General features: G+C 38.7%; 1 protein-coding gene across 1 annotated transcript in view; it reads left to right on the forward strand.

Annotated features, from left to right (window-relative positions):
• Window positions 1-22,452, forward strand: part of adgrl1a (adhesion G protein-coupled receptor L1a) — a 183,848-nt gene that overhangs the window by 65,981 nt on the left and 95,415 nt on the right. The window contains exon 2 of the mRNA XM_082150570.1: window positions 15,080-15,245. Coding sequence (XP_082006696.1) covers window positions 15,176-15,245 — 70 coding nt within the window. The 5' untranslated portion in view covers window positions 15,080-15,175. The remainder of the gene's footprint in view (window positions 1-15,079; window positions 15,246-22,452) is intronic.

A 22,452-nucleotide genomic window follows, 5' to 3' on the forward strand; every position in this document is an offset into this window, starting at 1 on the left:
TAACTTCATTTTGTGAGATTCACTTATTCGTCTTGATTCTCCTCAGATTCTCATTTGCGTTCTCGTTAAGAACTATGGGTTGGTGCACATTAGATTAGATTCGATTTTAGATTAGATTAGATTAGATTAGTTTAGATTAGATTCGGTGCACATATTCACTATTAACTAGTTGATTTTTCCAATAATATCGGCTGTTTATATTAATCGGCTGTCACATATTAATTTCTATTCTGCATGACCATATTCTAGATCCCATAACCCTACCCCATACCTACACATAACCACTACAACAACTACTACCTTACTTACACTGAACAAAATTATAAATGCAACACTTTTGTTTTTGCCCCCATTTTTCATGAGCTGAACTCAAAGATCTAAGACTTTTTCTATGTACACAAAAGGTCTATTTCTCTCAAATATTGTTCACAAATCTGTCTAAATCTGTGTTAGTGAGCACTTCTCCTTTGCTGAGATAATCCATCCACCACACAGGTGTGGCATATCAAGATGCTGATTAGACAGCATGATTATTGCACAGGTGTGCTTTAGGCTGGCCACAATAAAAGGCCACTCTAAAATGTGCAGTTTTACTGTATTGGGGGGGTCCGAAAACCAGTCAGTATCTGGCGTGACCACCATTTGCCTCACACAATGCAACACATCTCCTTCGCTTAGAGTTGATCAGGTTGTTGATTGTGGCCTGTGAAATGTTGGCCCACTCCTCTTCAATGGCTGTGTGAAGTTGCTGGATATTGGCAGGACCTGAAACACGTTGTCGTATACGCCGATCCAGAGCATCCCAAACATGCTCAATGGGTGACATGTCCAGTGAGTATGCTGGCCATGCAAGAACTGGGATGTTTTCAGCGTCCAGGAATTGTGTACAGATCTTTGCAACATGGGGCCGTGCATTATCATGCTGCAACATGAGGTGATGGTCGTGGATGAATGGCACAACAATGGGCCTCAGGATCTCGTCCCGGTTTCTCTGTGCATTCAAAATGCCATCAATAAAATGCACCTGTGTTCATTGTCCATAACATACGCCTGCCCATACCATAACCCCACCGCCACCATGGGCCACTCGATCCACAACGTTGTCATCAGCAAACCGCTCACCCACACGACGCCATACACGCTGTCTGCCATCTGTCCTGTACAGTGAAAACCTTGATTCATCCGTGAAGAGAACACCTCTCCAAAGTGCCAGATGCCATCAAATGTGAGCATTTGCCCACTCAAGTCGGTTACGACGACGAACTGCAGTCAGGTCGAGACCCCAATGAGGACGACGAGCATGCAGATGAGCTTCCCTGAGACGGTTTCTGACAGTTTGTGCAGAAATTCTTTGGTTATGCAAACCGATTGTTGCAGCAGCTGTCCGGGTGGCTGGTCTCAGAAGATCTTGGAGGTGAAGATGCTGGATGTGGAGGTCCTGGGCTGGTGTGGTTACACGTGGTCTGCGGTTGTGAGGCTGGTTGGATGTACTGCCAAATTCTCTGAAACGCCTTTGGAGACAGCTTATGGTAGAGAAATGAACATTCAATTCACGGGCAACAACTCTGGTGGACATTCCTGCAGTCAGCATGCCAATTGCACGCTCCCTCAAAACTTGCAACATCTGTGGCATTGTGCTGTGTGATAAAACTGCACATTTTAGAGTGGCCTTTTATTGTTGCCAGCCTAAGGCACACCTGTGCAATAATCATGCTGTCTAATCAGCATCTTGATATGCCACACCTGTGAGGTGGATGGATTATCTCAGCAAAGGAGAAGTGCTCACTAACACAGATTTATGCTGTGTCCCAATTCGCCTACTTGTACTACGCCCTAAAAGTATGTACTCTTTTTGTGAAGAAAAAGTATATACTTTTGAGAGTGTAGCAAAAAAATTAGGCAAGCTTTGAGACATACTACTTCGTCATCTTTAACGGACAGATCTGTCGCGTGCATCCTGTCACCGTAAACTGCCCTGTCAATCATCTTGTCACAGTTAAAATCCTCCATTCAATCTTATTTAATTTCCTACCGTTTCGGAGAGAAATGTAGTAGCACATTCATCTGCCAGTCATGGGTCTTTCATGCGGAGACTCTCCTCATGTGTTTGCAATTTGAATATAATGATGCATTTAAAAGTTAATGGCTAAACGTATCTTTACAAAAGTTCACAATGCTGCTACAGATGCAATATAATGTAGACAACATTGAATAAATACATTTTCGTCAGGTTAGATACTGATAATTAATCACTCAAACCCCTTTATCTAAACCTCTCTACATAAACGCCGGACTCGCGCGTCCTCCATGTCTGTAGTTTTTTAACACTTTTCACTCGTGTTTGTAGTTGTAACCGAATCCTCGTCCAACGCGCGATGGGTTTTGGGCAATATTAGCCGTTATAGTGCGCATCGATCTGCACTTCGGATTCTGACCGGAAATAGTAGACCATCCGGGTTTCTTTGGAACACTCATTTCAACATACTATGATTTGGGACGTACTAATTCTGTTTTTGAATACTATTTAGGACGGATAGTATGCAAATTGGGACGCACCGTTAGACAGATTTGTGAACAATATTTGACAGAAATAGGTATTTTGTGTACATAGAAAAAGTCTTAGATCTTTGAGTTCAGCTCATGAAAAATGGGGGCAAAAACAAAAGTGTTGCGTTTATAATTTTGTTCAGTGTAGTTTCAATAAGAAGCTAATTAGGAGTTTTTTGAGGAAAAACACATAGTTAATAGTGAATATGTACCATAATCTAAAGTACGACCACACTCTGTTCTTTTTTTGTATCCTTGTTCCTTTTCCCTGCTCTTTCTAATGTCTTTCTTCTGCTTCTTTCTCTTCTGCATGGTTTGAGATGAGCTCGTGTTTGCTCTCGGCTGCACCTCTCTCTCAGAGCCAGTAATCAAACGTATTCTGCCTGATACATGCCCCATTACAGCCACTCTCATGTTCCATTTGCCCACCGCTCGCACAATGGTGTCATTATGATAGCAAAAAACTAGCGGCGCTACTGTAGCCGCACACAGTGCTTAACACAGTCAGCACACCGAAATGAAGGATGCGGTAGAATTATTGGCACTGAGAATAAATCAGTGCTCGTCTTAGCTGGCCAGCATACGCTTGTGTCAGTACAAGCTACACAGTTAGCATAGTTAGCATAGCGAGTGAGACATTTGAAAATGTTTGTTAGGCACAAATGATTCATAATTTTGTTTGTGTGAAGATTCAGATTTGTTAACTTAGCTGTGTGCAAGAATGTATGATGTGCGGTTTGCTTGAGCCGGATGTGTGATGTTGTGTTAGTGTTATGGATTAAAGTTTTTCTGTCATCTGAGATGTTACGAGTATCAAAGAAACAGAAAACAAGGGCTGAATGTAAAATGAAGCATGTTGAAAATAACTATTGTTGTTTCCAGACTGAGTGCAGATTTCTTCCGTGTTGATGTGTTTCCTAGTGTAACAGCATATTGAAGGCCTCTGCTATAGCTACTTGCTAATGCTAGCTAGAGGCAGTTGGTAGTAGTTGGAGTAGATATGCTCATTCTAGAGGGTATTTTATTGCAATGCGAGTCATCAGTATTTTTGGTACGTTGTTCTGGAAGAGTTTTATTTCAAACGCATGTATTTGCTAAACTAGTTTGTTTTTTTAGAACTACATGAACTCAACGCTTACTAAAATGAACAAAGTCAGCAAAATAAAAATACTTTAGAGATGTTAAAGATGCTACATTTTAAGTTTTTAAACTTAACTTTAAAGCTAGCTCTTACCTGTAACTGTTAGGCTATGCATAGGTCAGATTCACTAAATCTTAAATGCATTTGACAGGGCAGCAAGAGCCGTCTAAGAATAAACCTTCTGGCTGGTTTTATTTCGCTGACAGATCTGCATATGGGACGCATTGAAACAGTGTGTTTTTGTGAAAAAGTTTGTAACACTAACTTCACACAATGATTTGTGTGTCCTCTGTGCATGCATGACATATTTTTAAAGCAGTCATATTATAAGTCATGTGTTTTTCAACATTTTCCTTGATCTTGTAAAATATTTTTGTAACTTTCAAAACTCAAAACTGCCTCCCCAGTCTATTGGTTTAATTTAGTAATGCCAAACTGCAGAAGTGGCTCGTTCTGAAATCAGTGGATTTCTGATGTAAGAGACTAAAAACTGAATCGTCCACATTTACTTGTCAGCAGCTCTTATTCTGTTTCAAAACTAGAGCTGACAGGATTAATTCTAAGTGGAAAATTTTATTATGACTGCTTTTGGCACAAAGACACTGAGAAAATAATAAATAATAAAAATGTATAATTTTTTTACATTTCAGTTAAGATTTAAGATATACATTTCGGACCTTAATCATTTACGATGTTGATTCAGACTCTGTGTTTATAATTTAAACAGATTATAATTATTTCATGTTAAATATCCAATGAAAAGTGTTATTTGGGAACCACTCTCACAAGGAAAAAAACATTTTCCTTGTTTAATTAAATCTGGCAAAACTGAGCAGTTCTTTTTCAGCACATTGTAATGCACATTAATTACCTCATAAGGGAAAAGGAAATAGACTTTAGCTATGGTAAATAATGTAAATGTTGGAATTTTTTATTAATTTGTGGATTGGCTTCAGGCAAACTAGTGTTTCTTTTAATTCTGACAATGTAGTCTTCACGAAATAACAGTGTTTTTGTGTAACTCTTTATAAATTATGTACATTTTCCATTTTTCTTGAAGAATATAAACATTGATTGTAGCAAATATAGACTATCAGGCTAAATACAAACAGTAACGTTTTAGATGATGTCCCACTTTCTGAACAGGACATATAAATGTATGTGCATTTAATGTCGTATGTTGTGGAAATTAAAGTTTATTCAGTTCTTCTAGTAAATGGGAATAAGGTGGCTTACATTAAGCTGTTGGTTGCATCTCTTATTACTCATATAATTTATGACAGCAAATTTCGGAAAAGTCCTGTTAAGAATAATGAGGCTGGTAAGGACAAGTGGAATAACAATCACATACCATTATAACATTTACTGCATGTCATCATAATTCTAAATTATATAAATATAAATTAGAAATGTGTTACAGTTAAGTTTCAGTGTTGCTTAATTATATGTCACCAGAAAATCATTATAAATGTATTGTGAATATTCAATATTTCCACATGGAAAATATTTTTGACATTTTTTTCTTGGCAATCGCAAGATTTCCCTATATACAGGTTGTTCAAATTATAGTATAGCCATGTGGCACATGCATTTTGTTTCTTTATCTAAGTATTGTCCAATTTGTTTATGCATTTATTCTCAATAGATGTTTTAAATATTTACAAAGTAAGTTGGCTTTAGAAATGTAATATAATTAAAAAGTTAAGGGTTCAAAGCAGGCTATACATTATTTTTGGGAAAAATATCTCTTTTTGTGAAAAGAAATCATGTTTTCTTTGCTGTTTCTTTGTTTCCTCTGTATTCGCTGCATATGTTGGATTTAATCAGAAATTTTTGTACTAAGGCTCACAAATCATATATCAACGCTTAGATTTATTGGCCAATATATCAGTTATCAGCTTCCACATATAAATACTTATCGATTATCCTTTCATCCAAAATTTGGTGTTATTGTTCTGATCTGCTTTGCCATCGGTTGCATGAGTAACACTGCAGCAGAAAATCAGTTTCCCCACTCTTTTGAGTGTTTCTCTTCCCATACGCCTCATAACTAAATAAACAGGCAGTGTGCAACAGTTAAGAGGTAGATGAGATTGACTCGCACAACAAAACACACAATAACAACATGTAATATTAATCTCTCTCGCTCTCTTTCAGCTCACGTACCAATGATCATCCCACCGTCCACCATTATCCTCCATTGACGCGTGCACCAAAGGTTGCCGACCCCTGCGTTAAACCTTTTCTGTTCCCCAGGGAAGGGTCTGAGGCTTTCAGAAGTGCAATTTATTGTGGATTATGCAGAGGAATTATTGAGCCCCACTCCATAAAGGAAAGCTTAGTGACAAATGAGACACTCTCGGCTGGAGTGCCAATGTAAATTGCACCTCCAAAACAGAGCATGGGACCACGATGCTCGCTTATGGGAGAATTAGAGTAATACATCTCCAGAAGCTTTGTGTCAGGCTCAGTGTAAGAAACAGGGAGTGTTATTACTATTAAGGGAGCATGTGAGCCTGCCGTGTTAGGACACATTCATAGGCGGCGTCTGTAAGATGCACCACGCTTTATTACTCTTGATGTAAATGGCAGTACGACGAACCACAGTGTCAGAGTAGATTTATAGATCAATTATGGAGATCAGGAGCTAATTCGGGGCTACGCACCAGTCCGCCACCAGTCTGCTGAGCTTTAACTGAATCACCTTGCGCATTAGACAGGATGAATACATTGGACACAGATAAAGCCCTCTGTCAAATTCGGTGGAAAGATTGAGGCTAACACACCCTCATTATTCAGTAATCCGATTCATAGGCGTCTGCTAATGAGGGATTTCTGACATGCATAACAACATCAACCTGAGCGGCCCAAATTGTCCTTTTACCAAATTTGCATCTCATTAAATTGAATTTACCGGTGACTGTCATAATTTGGTCTGGTAAAACAGGAGTTTGATGGTAAAGGGCATAGAACGTTATGGAGACTTGCGGTGACGGAGGTGTGCTGGAGACAATGGTATTTCACGGCATGTCTCCGGATTTTAAAAAGGAAGAATCTGCCGATTATCTCCATTTGAGGGGTGATTACTTTAAAGGGGTCAAGAGGTTAATAAATGAATTACATCTCTGGAAGCTCGGTTCCCAGCCAATGCGCAAACGGCTCAGACGACTAATTGTAGGAATTTAATCTAGCGTTCCTGACCGGTCCGAGTGAACGATCTGCCTCTCTCTGCTTTCTAAGAGATGAAGCTGCTGTCATTATCCTTGCATTGTGCTTTCCTGAAAGCTGAATAACCCCAAAATACCAGACCGCCATTTACGAGATAAGCAGTAGCTAAGTTTACGTAGCGTTAATGTAGCCGCTGATAACCGCAAACAGAGAACCACAACATTACTGAAAAGCAAACAATAAAATAAAAGAGACAGATGAAGGAAATTCACTAAGAGTTAATTGCTAAAGCTGATAGCGATGTTTATTTACGCACACTGTTTACGTTAGCACTGCGCTACATGAGTTATGCTAATGGGGTAACAGTGCTTTTTCAAGGTCCGCTCTGAGTGTGAGGTTACTGAGGATGAATGTTTACGCTGAAAATAATATCAATGACCTAATTTACATATGCCTGTCACAGGTTTTTTGCGCTGAAATATCCAGCTTTAAAAAAAAATTATTATGTGTGGCTTCCACTTCCAATTATTTTAGCTGTACAAAAACAGTCTGTTATGCTATTATGATGTTGCAAAGCAGTATTTGTTATCATGTTATTTAAATAGTTTACCGTTTATTGCACTTTGTTATTCTTCTAGTTACTTACCTATAGCTGCTAATGAAGTGTCGCACATTCACAGGATCTCTTTCTTTTGCATTGGAAAATAAGATGGATAGTATAGATATATAGCTTCAATGATGCAAGTGCTTAGCAAATGTGTCTCATATTTTCCTTTAGATTAATGTAAAAACATCATTAAGCCATACAATTCCCTTTATTGTTAATATAGTATTTTCCATGTTGTATTTCACCCTATGGCGATAAAAATAGGCACTGTTTTTGCACTGATCTTATCCGGCATCATTTCCTTATTTTTGTCAGACACAAGCTTGCTGTGTAGTGGGCAATTGCTTCTTGCCTCAAAATAAATGAACATACATTATCGAACGAAGCAGTGAGTGGTTCTGAGCAACCTGCGGCATGTGTAAAATAGATGTATGGCACGTCGTGCTAGATGAGTGAGTCTGCTAAGCAAATAGATAATAATGATCGTGGTGATTATAGTTATGATCTAATGTAACTGGATAATTAGGTTATTATTTGCCTTGGATCAAGGCTGTCTCCAGATAAATAGATTTTCAAACGCACATCATTCATACATTTTCCTCTCTTAGTTTCTTTTTTCCTTTATCCATTTTATAGTGAAGATGTCGTTCTTTTGTGGCTGAGGAATCTTGAAGAATATAAAAGGAGTTATGTACTCTCTTTTACACATCTTAATAATTATATAAAAAAAAGGTTTTTAATTTTTCCGCTATTATTGTTCTTAATCCATTAAAGAGGCTACATGCAACTTTTCCCCCAAAATAAACGTAACAATAGCCTTTTTATTTGACCATTTATGACTCAAACATCTCCTGATGAGCATACTGACACCTTGTCCGCTCACAGTGGGTGCACCTATAAGCCTGTATCCTATTTTTCCTATTTTCTGTCGGGTCGGATTTTTCGCACGCTGTCTGCGGATGTGACGTCAAGTTAAACTTTAAACATGTTAAACATGTTAAACGTTTCAGATCACTCTGCCACCACCGCTAGTCAGCAAACAAACTTAGTTTCTCAAACAATATATGTATTTGACTGTTCTTACCTCTGTAAACATAATGTTGACTTCTTTGCAGCGTATGACTTGTGAAGTGTGCACGTACGAGAGCGAGCAGAAAGGAAGAGCAGTTCCGTTTTTTGGCCACAGGTGTCAGTCGCGAGTTTAAATTTCAGAAAATTGCATGTAGCCTCTTTAAAGGTATAGCGGAGGATCTTTCCAAATTTTAGATAAGACCCGCCTTCTCCACTTTTTGAAAAGTTTGATTGATTCACCAGAATGATTAACAATTAGGAGGACCAATAGTTTAGACTACCCACCAGGAAGTAAAACATCCTCCGCTATACCTTTAAGTCATTGTATGTGTGAATTGCATTGTTCAATTTTATTTTAGTTTCTAAAAGTATGTTATTGATATATTGTGAACAAGTCATCATGCACATTTCATTTAAAGTCCCCCTATGGTGCAAATCAAGTATTTAATGTTGTTTATATGTTGTTTTTATATGTCCAAAGACAGTCTCTAAAACGCAGTTTGAAATCGCTGGTGTTTCTGACGTCACAAACTACCTTGTAAGTGAGTGGAGGCGGGGCTAATTTGCATATTCATAGAACCACATATACTAAATGAGGCAAGGGTGTAGAGTTACATTCAAGCTATTTTAAAGCATTAAAAAATATCAAGGACATTTTTTTCAAATATGTTATTTTGGTGATCAAAGATGAGTTTTAAGGGGGAAAATTACTGCCCATATATATATATATATTTTTTTTCCATTGAAACGTATCTCTAGTGACATTTACCGGACTTCTCCAGTCATTTGTTCTGTTTAAACCCCGCTCCTTTCTTTCAATCAACTCCAAGCTCACATTCAAATCTGCCTCCGTCCAATCAACAACTGATGGATTGAAACAAGTCCCCGCCCTACAATATTTTTAATAATTTGTTTTGCTTGGATGAATGTCAATACGCAAAAAAAGATCTGTCGCTACTACCGTTTTATCGCAACTTTAAGAAGAAACCTTAATTTGCTCTCCTTTTAACGTATAGGAGAAACCATTGAGACGTTAAAGAGATTACATAAGTGATTTTTCTTTCCTATGGAATCCTCTGGATTTTAACAAGAGCCTATCCTCCTATCTCTCTGTACTGGGAGAAATATTGCCATCCTCTTCACTGGAACAGCAACACTGATGATAATGGTGGATCAGATCAGAGCGAAAGGTCAGTCACTGCCCTAAGGCAAGCTCATAGTGAATACCCACGCTGCACTGCTCCCCTCTCAACCAGCACAGCCTCCCAAGACCGCCTGCTGTACCTCTTTCTTTTACTCTCTACCTCTCTCTCTCTCTCGTCCTTTATCATCAGGGACCGCGGGAGAGCCATTGTACTGAGTGCAGACAGAGGCGAGATCAAAAGAGAGAGGTTGAAAGACAATTTTTTTCTTATTAACAGCTACAAAAGCGAGGGTAAAAAATAGAGACGGTGGAGCCTCCCAGGAGGGGAGCATTTTTTGACCATTAGTAACATGCAGACAGCAGGAGGAAGGACTCTGTGCATACCTCCATGTTTGTTTTCCCTTCTTTACCTCCTGGACTTTGATGCTTTGACCTGCCTGCACGCGATCAGACAGTTTTTTCTGTAATGGCCGATTTTATTGGTCACTCTCTTCTCTCGTGCCAGTGGCTGTGGGTTTTTGTTGTGCCACAGGAGAGGAGGGTAAATATCAGAGAAGGTCATGGGGAGGAGAGAGGGAGGATGAAGTGATGGCTGGAATAAACGAAGGAGAGAGTAGGAAGAGAGAACGGAATAGATGGGAGCTGGGAGGGATCAAAGGATGTGCGAAGGGCTGGCAAACTTGAGTTTCGACGGGGAGTGCAAGAACGTGAAATCAAAATTGATGACCTTTAAAGAACCCCTGAAGTCATTTTGATGATTCATCTTGTACTCCAATGTGTCCAATTAAAAGCTCTAGAATGAGAATGCAATCAGCAAATCATGGTTCACATAGATCTACGTTGTTGTTCAAAAGTTTGGGATCAGTACCATTTTTTTATTTATTCTTAATTTTTTTTATGAAACATGACACTTACAATGTTACAAAATCTGTTTTAAATAAACGCTGTTCTTTTGAACTTTATATTCATCAGAGAATCGTGAAATAAACGTATCACGGTTTCTACAAAAATATTAAGCAGCACAACTGTTTTCAACATTGATAATAATCAGTAATGTTTCTTGAGCATCAAATCATCATATTAGAATGATTTCTGAATCATGTGACACTGAAGACTGGAGTAATGATGCTGAAAATTCAGCTTTGCATCACATTTGAACATTATATTAATACAGAAAACTGTTATTTTAAAGGTGACATATTATGCGCCTATTCACAAGATGTAATATAAATATATGATGTCCCCAGAATGTGTCTGAAATTTCAGCTCAAAATACCTCGCAGATCATTTATTATAGCTTGCCTTCTTTTTTGTGTGTCCCTTTAAATGCAAATGAGCTGCTGCTCCCCGCCTCCTCCATTCAGAAGAGAGCTGATCCTTTTACACGAGTTTTGGATACAATAACAAAACATGTGAATAATCTCACTCATTCAAAATCTCAGAAATAACCAGTAGCGGAGTGCAGCCTTACAGAGAGACTCAGGGAGAGGTTGCAACTTTTAGACGCACTTGGACGTTTCTGAATGGTTAGTGGATATATTTATGTAGGCCTAGTTGTTGTGGAGTTTCTGTTGAAAATAAAATGAATCCTCTGCTCCTTTGTCTCATCTGAGGCTGGGACTCTAAATAGTGTTCAGTGCTCGCCTGTGCAGACAGAACAGTTTGCATGCTTTGCTCAAACTTTTGCCATTGCGGTAGAACTGGTTACACTGTTTTGTCGCTTGCAAAAACCAAATGGCGGCGCCGCGGGAGGAAGCGTGCAGATTAAGGGGCGGTAATATTATAATAAGATCCCCTTCTGACGTAGAAATCTGATCGGCTTATTTTTTAACATGCTTGCAGAGAAAGGCTTAACGAAACATACTGGGTTGTCTCTTTTAATGTTTTCTGGGCTGGTAGATGGGACCCGATTATAGCACTTAAACACGAAAAAGGATTTTCATGTGTCCCCTTTAAATTGTAATAATATTTCACAATATTACTGGTTTTATTGTATCGAGTCAAAAAATATTGTATTGTTATTGAATTAAAAAAAAAGTAGCCTTGGAGAGCAGAAGATACTTTTCTCAAAGACATTCATTCGAAAATCAAATGTCCCTGGTCTAATTATGCATGATTCATCTGAACAAACTTTTTTTTTTTTTTTTTTTTTTTTAACAGCTTTTTCTGCCTCTAAATTGATTTTCTTTTCTGATGTAACCAAGGCCGTGCAGGAAAGTAATTAACAAAAATATATTATTTATCTATGTCAATGATCCAAAATCAAGTGCTGCATTACATTATTTCCAACTGAATATTCTGTTTTACTTTTTGTCCAACAAGTTTGTCCAATTATGAACGTTAAATAGGATGCAAGCTTGGCTCAACCTCGGTTTGCCATACACAGTGATTGTATCTGAAAAATCTGTTACATTAGTGTCTGTGTGTAGTGGTTTCGACTACATTATGGGACCAAAATTGGCGAAACACTTTCCCACATGAGGAGGAAAGCTCAGAAAGTTTTCGGTTAAATTTAAGGGTTTATGTAGGGTTATGGGATAGTAAATATCATGCTAAGTAGTCAAATCATTTGGAGTGTGTGTGTGTGTGTGTGTGTGTGTGTGTGTGTGTGTGTGTGTGTGTGTGTGTGTGTGTGTGTGTGTGTGTGTGTGTGTGTGTGTGTGTGTGTGTGTGTGTGTGTACATGTTTTTCTACACCGGTGGGGACTTAAACCTGAATGCACACAGACTCATGGGGACTCGTGTCACAGTGGGGACCAAAATTGAGGTCCCCATGGGTACAAAAGCTTATAAATCATACAGAATGAGTTTTTTTGAAAATGTAAAAATGCAGAATGTCTCCTGTGATGGGTAGGTTTAGGGATTGGGGCAGTGTAAGGGGATAGAATATACAGTTTGTACAGTATAAAAATCATTACGTCTATGGAGAGTCCTCACAAAGATAGTGCACCAGACATGTGTGTGTGTGTGTGTGTGTGTGTGTGTGTGTGTGTGTGTGTGTGTGTGTGTGTGTGTGTGTGTGTGTGTGTGTGTGTGTGTGTGTGTGTGTGTGTGTGTGTGTGTGTGTGTGTGTGTGTGTGTGTGTGTGTGGACATCCCTGTTTTTATTTTAATTCTTCAAAAAAATTTTTATTATTGGCAATCTATTTTTCACATCTATGACTAGGGAAGATCAATGAAAAGAGTGGGCAGAGGGTTATGAAGGATCAAAGCAAATCCCCTTGAAGAGACACACAGGCACACACACACACACACACACACACAGGTTCTCCTCCCAATAAACACACAGTACGGTCTGTCTGTTCTTTCTGAACGCACAGCAGGGGCAGCATTAGCTCTAATAATTCAATGCATTTCTGTCGTTTTTTCCTTTCAGCCCTGAAGGAAGAGCAGCCTCCAAGAACAAATGAAAGAAACTTCCAGACTGATTTATTTCATTAGGCAAATGAGATGTGTGAGCCCTCTGGCAGTACTGACTTGAAAACTGTCCTCTCTCTCTCTCTCTCTCTCTCTCTCTCTCTCTCTCTCTCTCTCTCTCTCTCTCTCTCTCTCTCTCTCTCTCTCTCTCTCACTTCCTGAGCCTCTTTATACCTTTGCATTTCTCTCTCGTCTAAACGTGCATAGAATGGCCACTCTTGGTGTTTGCATGGTGCATGTCCTGCGGAGGGCCGTACGTTCACATCCATGCATATGTAGCACGTCACGTCCAATCAAGCTCTGGAATGACTGGAACTGAAGTGTTTGCCAGGGAACAGCTGTTGCCGTGTTAGTGCAGAACAAAATGGCCGCCATTCAGCTCTAGCCGTCTAACTGTACCTGACCGATGTCAAGTGTGCGCCGAGAGCTCCTCTCAATTATTTTGACTAAGTGTGATGTGAAATAGGCTGTGTGGAGCCAGAAAACATGGATCAGGTCGGAGCAACAGTGGGCATCTGGCTTCAACAGAATAACTATATTTACAGTTTACCTGGATGAGAAAACTGGGGTTTGACACATTTTTGAATGTAGCAACATGTAAAATTGATCTTTCCTAGTTAGAAGAGTTTGTTTTCACGTAATCGCATAGAGTATGTTTTGGGCCTCAGTCCAAACAATTTATTCGAATTCACGGAACATCAAATGTTTCGCTTTTGTTTATTTGGTTACTACTGAATTATTGGTGAACAACACCACCAGGGAAGAGATGTTGACATGTTAGCACAGAACAAAATGGCCACCCTTCAGCTCTAGCCATCTAACTCCACCTGACCGCCACCAAGTTTGCACTTCTAAGTGTTTTATAAAATGGGCAACAACGGAGCAACAACAGAGAACCTACTGCTTTTCTATTAACTCAGATTATTTTCAAATGATTTCTCCACCATTACAATAGTCAACCTAAAAGAGTAAATTGACCGTAGGCGGGGACAGATTACACTAATAGCTGGTAATGGATTGCATTTGGCAAATCTTGAAAAATCAAGATTGCTCATCTTTTGCATGTTTCTGGCTTCAGTTTGAAAAAAATTATTTGAGTTCATATAGCAGCATATGTTTTGGTTTGTTTGTTACTACTACACTATTGGCAAACAGCAACAAAAGTATAGTTGTGTTGGACAGGGAACAGCTGTTGCCATGTTAGTTCAAGAACAAAATGGCCGCCATTCAGCTCTAGTCATCTAACTCCACCTGACTGCCGCCAAGTTTACACCTAGAGCTCCTCTCTGTTATATTGACTAAGAGTGATATAAAAACAGAAAACAGAACCAGAAAACATGTATGTGTGTTGGAGCAATAGTGGGCAACCTACTGTTTTTCTGTTTTACCCATTCTTTTCAAACGACCATGACAAACGTCGACCTAAAAGTGTAAATTGACATAGACGGGGACGGGTTAATCTAACACCTGTTAATGAATTGCATTTGGACACATTTTAGAATGTAACAACACGTTAAATCGAGCTAGTATTGTATTGTTTGCATTTTTCCAGCCTCAGTCTGGATAATTCTTATGAATTTATATTCAAACAGTTTTGCTTTCGCTTACCTGGTTACTTATGAATTATTGGATAACAATGACACAAGGAAACACATTTTGACATTTTAGCACAGAACAAAATGTCCGCCCTTCAGCTCTAGCACGTCTAACTCCACCTGACCACTGCTAAGTGTGCGACAAGAGCTCCACTCAATTATGTTGAATAAGTGCGACATGAAATGGGCCGTGCAGAACCAGAAAACGTGGATCCGGTCGGAGCAACAATAGGCATCTCGCTTTGACAGAATGAACAGAATTACAGGCCACTACTGTTTTATTTATTTTTTATTGAGCCACAGAAGGGAAAGGCCGACAGTAAGAATTTAGGTCCTGCTATTAGTATTGATCTCTCTTTCTCATTTGTCTCTCTGGTTCTCTTCTCACCAGGTTCTCCATCAGCGAGAGGGCGTGAGGGAAGGAGTGCCCCACATTCAAGCGCCCGCTGACCGCACTCCCCCCACCACCCTTCGCTCCGTCCACAGCATGGCTCTCTCTCTCTGGATCCTCTTCACGTGCACCATCGCCCTGAGCAACATCAGCCCCTCTGCACAGGGTTGGTACTCTACCTACTTCAGATCATTGCACAACGAGCCGCTGAATTTGTTGTTGTTTTTTGCTGGAATTTCTAATGTAGTTTCAGACATGGTGCATTTGCATAAGACCAGACAAGTACACAAGTACAATGCATACATTTTCTGTTACAATTGAGGTAAACTCAGTACTCAAGGGGGTCGTCGAGAAGCCTACTATTGTCTTTGCCATTAAGCCAGATATGTTGGTATTGAGATAAAGATTCTTAAAAAATCGGCTGCGTTTAACTCCACTTTAAGACATGCACTCGCGAACTTCCCTAAGCACTTCCCCTCAGAGGAATCCCTGCCTCCATTTTGAAGAGCATTTGATGAACCGATATTGAATCTTAAATTCCAAAATAAACCTTTTAGTATTTGCTATTTTCTGCCGATGCAAAACAAGCACTTCACTTAACATTATTTGTAGCATACCTTTTAATAATCCCATTAATCCTAATGCTTTGTTAGGTTTGATAAGTCTGAGCTTTCAAATTCTGCCGCTTAGTTTTGATTAGTATATCTAAAAATGAATCGCAATAAAGTTTGTATTTTGTTGTTAAATTTAACCTTTAATGTTATACTGAATTAACCAACTTACAGGTATATTTACAAGATTGAGAGATTGTGAAAAAAATTGTACCTGACATATCCAGACGAATCGAAATTGAATCAAAATCTGAATCGAATCAAATCAAAAGCTTGTGAATTGAATCAATTTATGAAATCTGTGTCAATAACCAACTTGAGGATGTTTCTTTGTTGCGGACCTAAACTTTCGCACTAATAAAAACTTTTGAACCACTTTTTTTTTTTTTTTTTTTTTTACCAAATAACCATTTATTAAAACCATACATTTATTGACTACAAATGGTTACCTTTAAGTTAGAAGTGCCATTTGAAGTTATACTGGCATATACTGGTCTCATCTGCCTCTATAAATGGGCCAGTGTGGATGCGTGTGAATTAACCGTATGTGTGGTGGATGGAGGGACCCATGTGGCAGTAAAGCTGGTGTGGATGCGATGGGCCTGAGGTCTGTGGACGGGGGATGTAGCAAGGGTCTGTCCAGCTAGTGCCCTTCCACTCCGACACCACCGCACCATCTGCCGCTCTGCGGGGCCCGTGCCAGGCCTAGAGAGCAGGGAAGCGTGCAGCGTTTGCTTGTCCAGGTGTATTTGGTGGCCGCTGTATTTCCTGTGTTTAATTTGCCTGGTTCTGCTGCTGTGAATTGATGTGATGTACTCAGTGTTCCATTGGACACGTTTTGGCCCCGAGCACGGAGCCGCTTCATCAATGTGTTGTACGTGTGTGTGTGTGTGTGCATGAGTGCCTCCAGCTGTCTCTGTGACCTGGCTCTGGATTAATAATGCATTAATAATCAATTGAGTGTTATCAAGGTTGTGCTGCTAGAGCAGGCAATTTGGAGAAATAAGGAAGCCTTCGTTCCTCTATGGGCTCATTGATCGCCTTGTGTTGCCATTAAAGCGTGCCACAAATAACACATACTCACACAGAGCACATAATTCTGTTTCTCATTTCTGCTGTTCTTGCCACCTTTATGTGCGTGTGTGTGTGCGTGTGTGCGTGTGCGTGCGTGCGTGCGTGCGTGCGTGTGTGTTTGTGGATGGATGCATATACTGTGTTTATAAGGGAGACTGAGGCTAGTTGTAACGATTTTATACTCCCCACACACACACTGGATGGATGCATATACTGTGTTTATAAGGGAAACTGAGGCTAGTTGTAATGATTTTATACTCCCCACACACATTCAGAGAGAGAGAGAGAGACTATAAATATACACATTTATAATGTTACAACAGGTTCCCATTTCAAATAAATGGTGAATTGAACTTTCTATTCCTCAAAGAATCTGAAAAAAAAATTGATCACAGTTTCCACAAAAATATTAAGCAGCACTATTAAGAAACTATTTTCAACATTGATAATAATACAAAATGTTTCTTGAGCATCAAATCATTTAGAATGATTTCTGATGGATCATGTGACACTGAAGACTGGAGTAATGATGCTTAATATTCAGCTTTGACGTCACGTGAATAAGCCAGATTTTATAATATATTTTAAAATTGTAATCATATTTTCACAATGTTACTGTTTTACAGTCTTGGTGAGCATGAGATATTTCTTTAAAATAATTATTATAATAAAAAAATAAAAATAATAATAAAAAAATCTTATATCCCCAATGTTTTCAATGGTATAGCTTTAGAAATCAATAAATATTTACACATTTTGGTTTTGTCTCATTGTTACAAGTCCTTATTTTAATTCGGAGCATATACAATTTTATTTGACCTCCTGAGATTTACAGTCAACATCTTCCACTGAACACACTTTTTGCTTTTTTTTTTTTTTTTTTTTTTTTGAGTTCATGCTGCTCAGTTGCTGCTTACAGTAAAGCAAAAGGGAAACAAACCAAATACTGAGGCTGAATTTATGATTCATATTATGAATTTCATGTTAATTTGTCAAATTGTTATGATGCCAATATAATTTGTGATAAAAAAAAGAAAAAAAGACACTACTGTATATGTAGTAGACACATAGTTATTTTTTTAAAATTACTGTTTACTTAAATAATTGTATTTATTTGGTTAAAATGGGTAATTAGAATGGGTGTTAATAAGAGCATGTCCCTTATTAAAAAGAAAAAAAATCAACACACTCTAATTAATGCACATAATCAAAACTTGAATTAGTAGACTGGAAATGAGTGTTTTCGTATTAGATTATTTTTCTCATTTTTTGTTTTGTTTGTTTGTTTTTCCCCTTTTACAGAATATATGATCTGTCACTTTGTATGACAGTTTCAGGGTTTAGCCAATAGGGAAATGTGACAAATTTGATTTGAAATGCTAAGCAAAAAAATTATTATATATTTTTCTGAGTATAGCCTCAAATGCACGCAATACAGTTACATGAATTTTTCTTTTTTTCTTTTTCTTTTTTTCTCCAGCTTCCAGTGTTTAAATGTCAAAACTAATAATCATAAATTGCTCATAGGCATGCTTGTGGGACTACGTGTGTGTGTGTGTGTGTGTGTGTGTGTGTGTGTGTGTGTGTGTGTGTGTGTGTGTGTGTGTGTGTGTGTGTGTGTGTGTGTGTGTGTGTGTGTGTGTGTGTGTGTGTGTGTGTGTGTGTGTTTGGATTTATATATGGACAGACACACTTCCTCAGAAAAATATCCCACATTCTGATCCCCTTAATACTTCCTTTAGTCCTCATTTTCACAGTCTAATGTCTTCCTTTGGTCTAACACCGTCTGGTACACTAACAGCTCACTCAAACATTCTCCAGCGTGTCTCATACTTTTACAATCTAATACTCTGACGCCTCCATATGACACTCTCACATCTCGCATAAAATCACTTCTCGGTCTGACGCTCACTCCTTGATCTCACACTCTTGAATCACAGTGGAATTTTCCCACTCTGTAGCCTAGTATTGTCACTCTTCACTTTAATGCTCACTCATTTGTCAAATTTTCTCCCTCGAAGACTTAATTTATGGCTTTTCGATTGAGTGAGATCTTGAGATGTTGAGTGACACAAATTAATGTTGAACATCTCTCACCGTTGCGTGGATGGTTTCATGTCGCTCTGAAATGTCGTAGGGTAAGCAGCACTGCCGGTGATTGTCGGACCCTTTGATTGGTTCGCTGAGAGGACGGATTTTCGAACAGGGTAATCAGTTTGAAGTCAACGCAAGTGCTGTTTGCAGCCCATTTTACTTCTGAAATCTGATGTGTTTCTGAGTGAAACCGGATGTTCAACAACAAAAAATGTAGCGTTAAACTTCAAATCCTTCAGTTATTGATTTGATGGTGAAACATTGGTACCATGCTAGCCGTCGCCAGAACATATAAAATGGGGGAGTATTTTGTTTTCATAGGGTGCACACATTTTTATGATCTGAGAAACAGACTTTCACCAAAACATTAACATCCCGTGTTTATTATTACTAAATTAGACCCACTATATTAACACCAAAACACAAGATTGTCCATCCTACAGACTACACCAAAAACCCTTTTGCATTATGCCCATATACTTCGTAAACACGAGGCACAAAAGCTTTTCAATTCAATTTTCAAACAACACAATAATAAAAACATTACATACCAAATAGCAATAAAAATATGTACATCGGTAGCATATTGATTTGCAACAAAGACTCACTCACCATTAAAATATTTGAAAGTGGCGCGCCTATAAATATAGCCTAATTATGTTTCAAGTTCCGTTTTGTATAATAATTCGTTAAATATTATTTTTCTGATCATAGGTGGATACAAGTCACTAAGTATCACTTATCACTATAAGTAATGTTGCACCTACATGTCTACTAACTCTCATTAGAGTGTTAGTAGTTATTAGTAGAATGGTAGGGTTAGAATAAGTTGATATGTAGTTGTAAAGTCACTTATAGTCAGTAGAATGTCTTTTGGAGGAGGATCACAATATAGAGTTTGCAGATATTAAGCAGACAGACTACTAATACTCTAATGAGAGTTAGTTGACGTGTAGTTGCAAAATTACAGTTTTTTCCAATTGCTAACACACAATTTTGCAAACTAGGCTGGTTTTATCAAAATACTTAACACAATTCACAAAACCACACACCAAAACTGCAAAATAAGTCATATATCCTGCAAAATGAAGCACTGCAACCAAAACTACATATAGCATTATCAAAATCAAACTTTTGCACGAAATGGCACACACTTCATTCATATTACCAGATTTTTGTCTAACCAACTACACACTGTTGGGCATAATGAAAAGCACTCTCATCTTTAGTGTGCTTTGCCATAATACTAAAATAGTTCAAATTGTAGAAAATTCTTCAGATTGTTCACATGCACAGAAATATGTGCAGATACACATGCATGCCGTTGAAACACTTATTTTTTTATTTTTCACCAAACAAGTCAGTGCAACATATGCACAGCAGATACATTTACATTGGACTGAACAAAAATATGCTAAAAAAAAACGGTAAACTGAAAAAGATTGAAGTGTTAATAATATGCATTGAGGTGTTTGGCCAGGTGGCACATGCACATGTATTGGCCAATTAGCTCATGTAGTGTCATTCTGAATGGCAGACATGTGACTCTATGTCAGATTGTTGTGTCTTATGCAGAGAATCATGTTCAGTGCATTTAAAAAGGGCCATTTTGAATTGCATAATGTGTGTAAAGCAGAAAATGTGTTTAGACTTTTGGAGACTTGAGAAGAGGTTTTGCTCTCTGTGTGTCAGTTTAAATAATTGTGCTGTGCATGTCATTTTAGTGTGTTAGCAATAACAATAAAAAAAAAAAAAAAGTATTTTAGTCAACATAATGTTCAAAAGGGACCAACAAAATGAAGAACTAAATTAAACATGAAGGTCCACCCCTAGAAGCATCGAATGAGAAAAAAAGTATAAAGTTACAAAATGCCACAAGAGTGTTTTAGTTATTGGAGGTGGAAGAACTCCTAGATTTTTGGAACGTAGCATGACTAAAACCCCTTGACTTCAGATGAGGGAAATTTCAAGTATTCCCACCTTTGTCTGGAACACAGCGTTAGTCACATTGCTTTTATGGCTTAGGTAATTGACTGAAAAAAGCCTGAAGAACTGCAGAACTGAACACCCATGAGCAAACATGGCAGATTTCAAATCATATGGTCCTCTGGCACCCGAACAACTGCTGTTGAGATGAATGGGAATGCTAACGGATAGCTTTATTCAGGTATAATACACCTCATCTGAACACTGGAAGACATGGAAGCGTTTGGGAAAACTTTTTGGAAACAGCCATTATTTCTGCAATTCCATTTGATGACTTTACACACTCCGACATTAAATAACCTCTCGGCTCAGTTAATGCTGTTCAGCGCCGTCACACTGCAGCACGGCACTTTGTAGTCGAGAGTTGCATTAATGTCTCGTCTGGAGCATGTCTCAGATTTAGCCTGCAGACTCTCAAAGACACACAGACACACACCTCTTGTAAACACACAGTCAAAGTAGCCCCGTCCTGTGCTGCTTGTAAATGTGCAGATAGGCTGTGAAACAGCATTAGTGCTCTTTAATGGGCTGGTGTATTGACCACTCATGGGTGCATGATGAAGTCTTGACATAACGGTTTCATTTAGTGTGTGTGTGTGTGTGTGTGTGTGTGTGTGTGTGTGTGTGTGTGTGTGTGTGTGTGTGTGTGTGTGTGTGTGTGTGTGTGTGTGTGTGTGTGTGTGTGTGTGTGTGTGTGTGTTATTTCTCTATTTCTCTCCCTCTGTGTGTGTGTGTGTGACTGCTCTGACTGCTACAATCTGTCCTCATCTTACACACACTTAAATCCTCACTTCATGGTTGCTCTTGTGGAAAGACCTGCGGTCCTGCACATGCACACTGTTTTTCTCTCTCTCTTTCTCTTTTTCCTCCTCTTCTTGAGTTCTCATTCAGCTCTAGAGGACCAGCTGTTTTGCCTTATTTTTCTCCGAGCTCTTTCCAGCCTGAATGTTTAATGAGAGAGGAATTTGTTTGGGCTGCATGGATGCAGCATTCATGGGCTTTTGAAGCAGTCAGGGTTGAATTCATGCATGTATTGGCTGATTTTAATGCATAAATAAAGCCAGAGCTCTGGCGCTTAATCAGAGCCGAGATGCAGTTTGAAGGGGAGTCTTACTGTTTGTTCAAAGTGTTATATCATTTATTTATTTATTTTTAAATCTGTGATTTTAACTTTAAGTGTTGCTGCTGTTGATCCAGCCCACTCTTGGTTCTGTCTTTAGAATATATAGCGACAGAATATGCACAACTCTTTCTTTATCTTCCTCTTGTTTTCTAATGCCTTCCATCTCATCACATTTAGATTTTGTTGTATTTTTAGTTTTTTCTCTCATCCCGCCTAGTGTTGTCTATCCTCTTCTTGTCTTGTTTCCTCGTTGCTTTTGTACATCATCTCACCTCATCTAATGTCTCGTCTTTTCTCTCCTCGTTTTGTCTTTTATAAAAAAACTCTCAAAAAATGTGTATTCTCTCCTCTCATGTCTTTTCTCCTGCCCTCTCTTTTCTCCTCTCCATTCATTTCTCCTCTCCTCTCCTCTCCTCTCCTCTCCTCTCCTCTCCTCTCCTCTCCTCTCCTCTCCTCTCGTTTCTCCTCTTCTCCCATTTCTTTTC

This window comes from Leuciscus leuciscus (genome assembly GCF_965113295.1).
Source record: "Leuciscus leuciscus genome assembly, chromosome: 1".
NCBI classification, from domain to species: domain Eukaryota; kingdom Metazoa; phylum Chordata; class Actinopteri; order Cypriniformes; family Leuciscidae; genus Leuciscus; species Leuciscus leuciscus.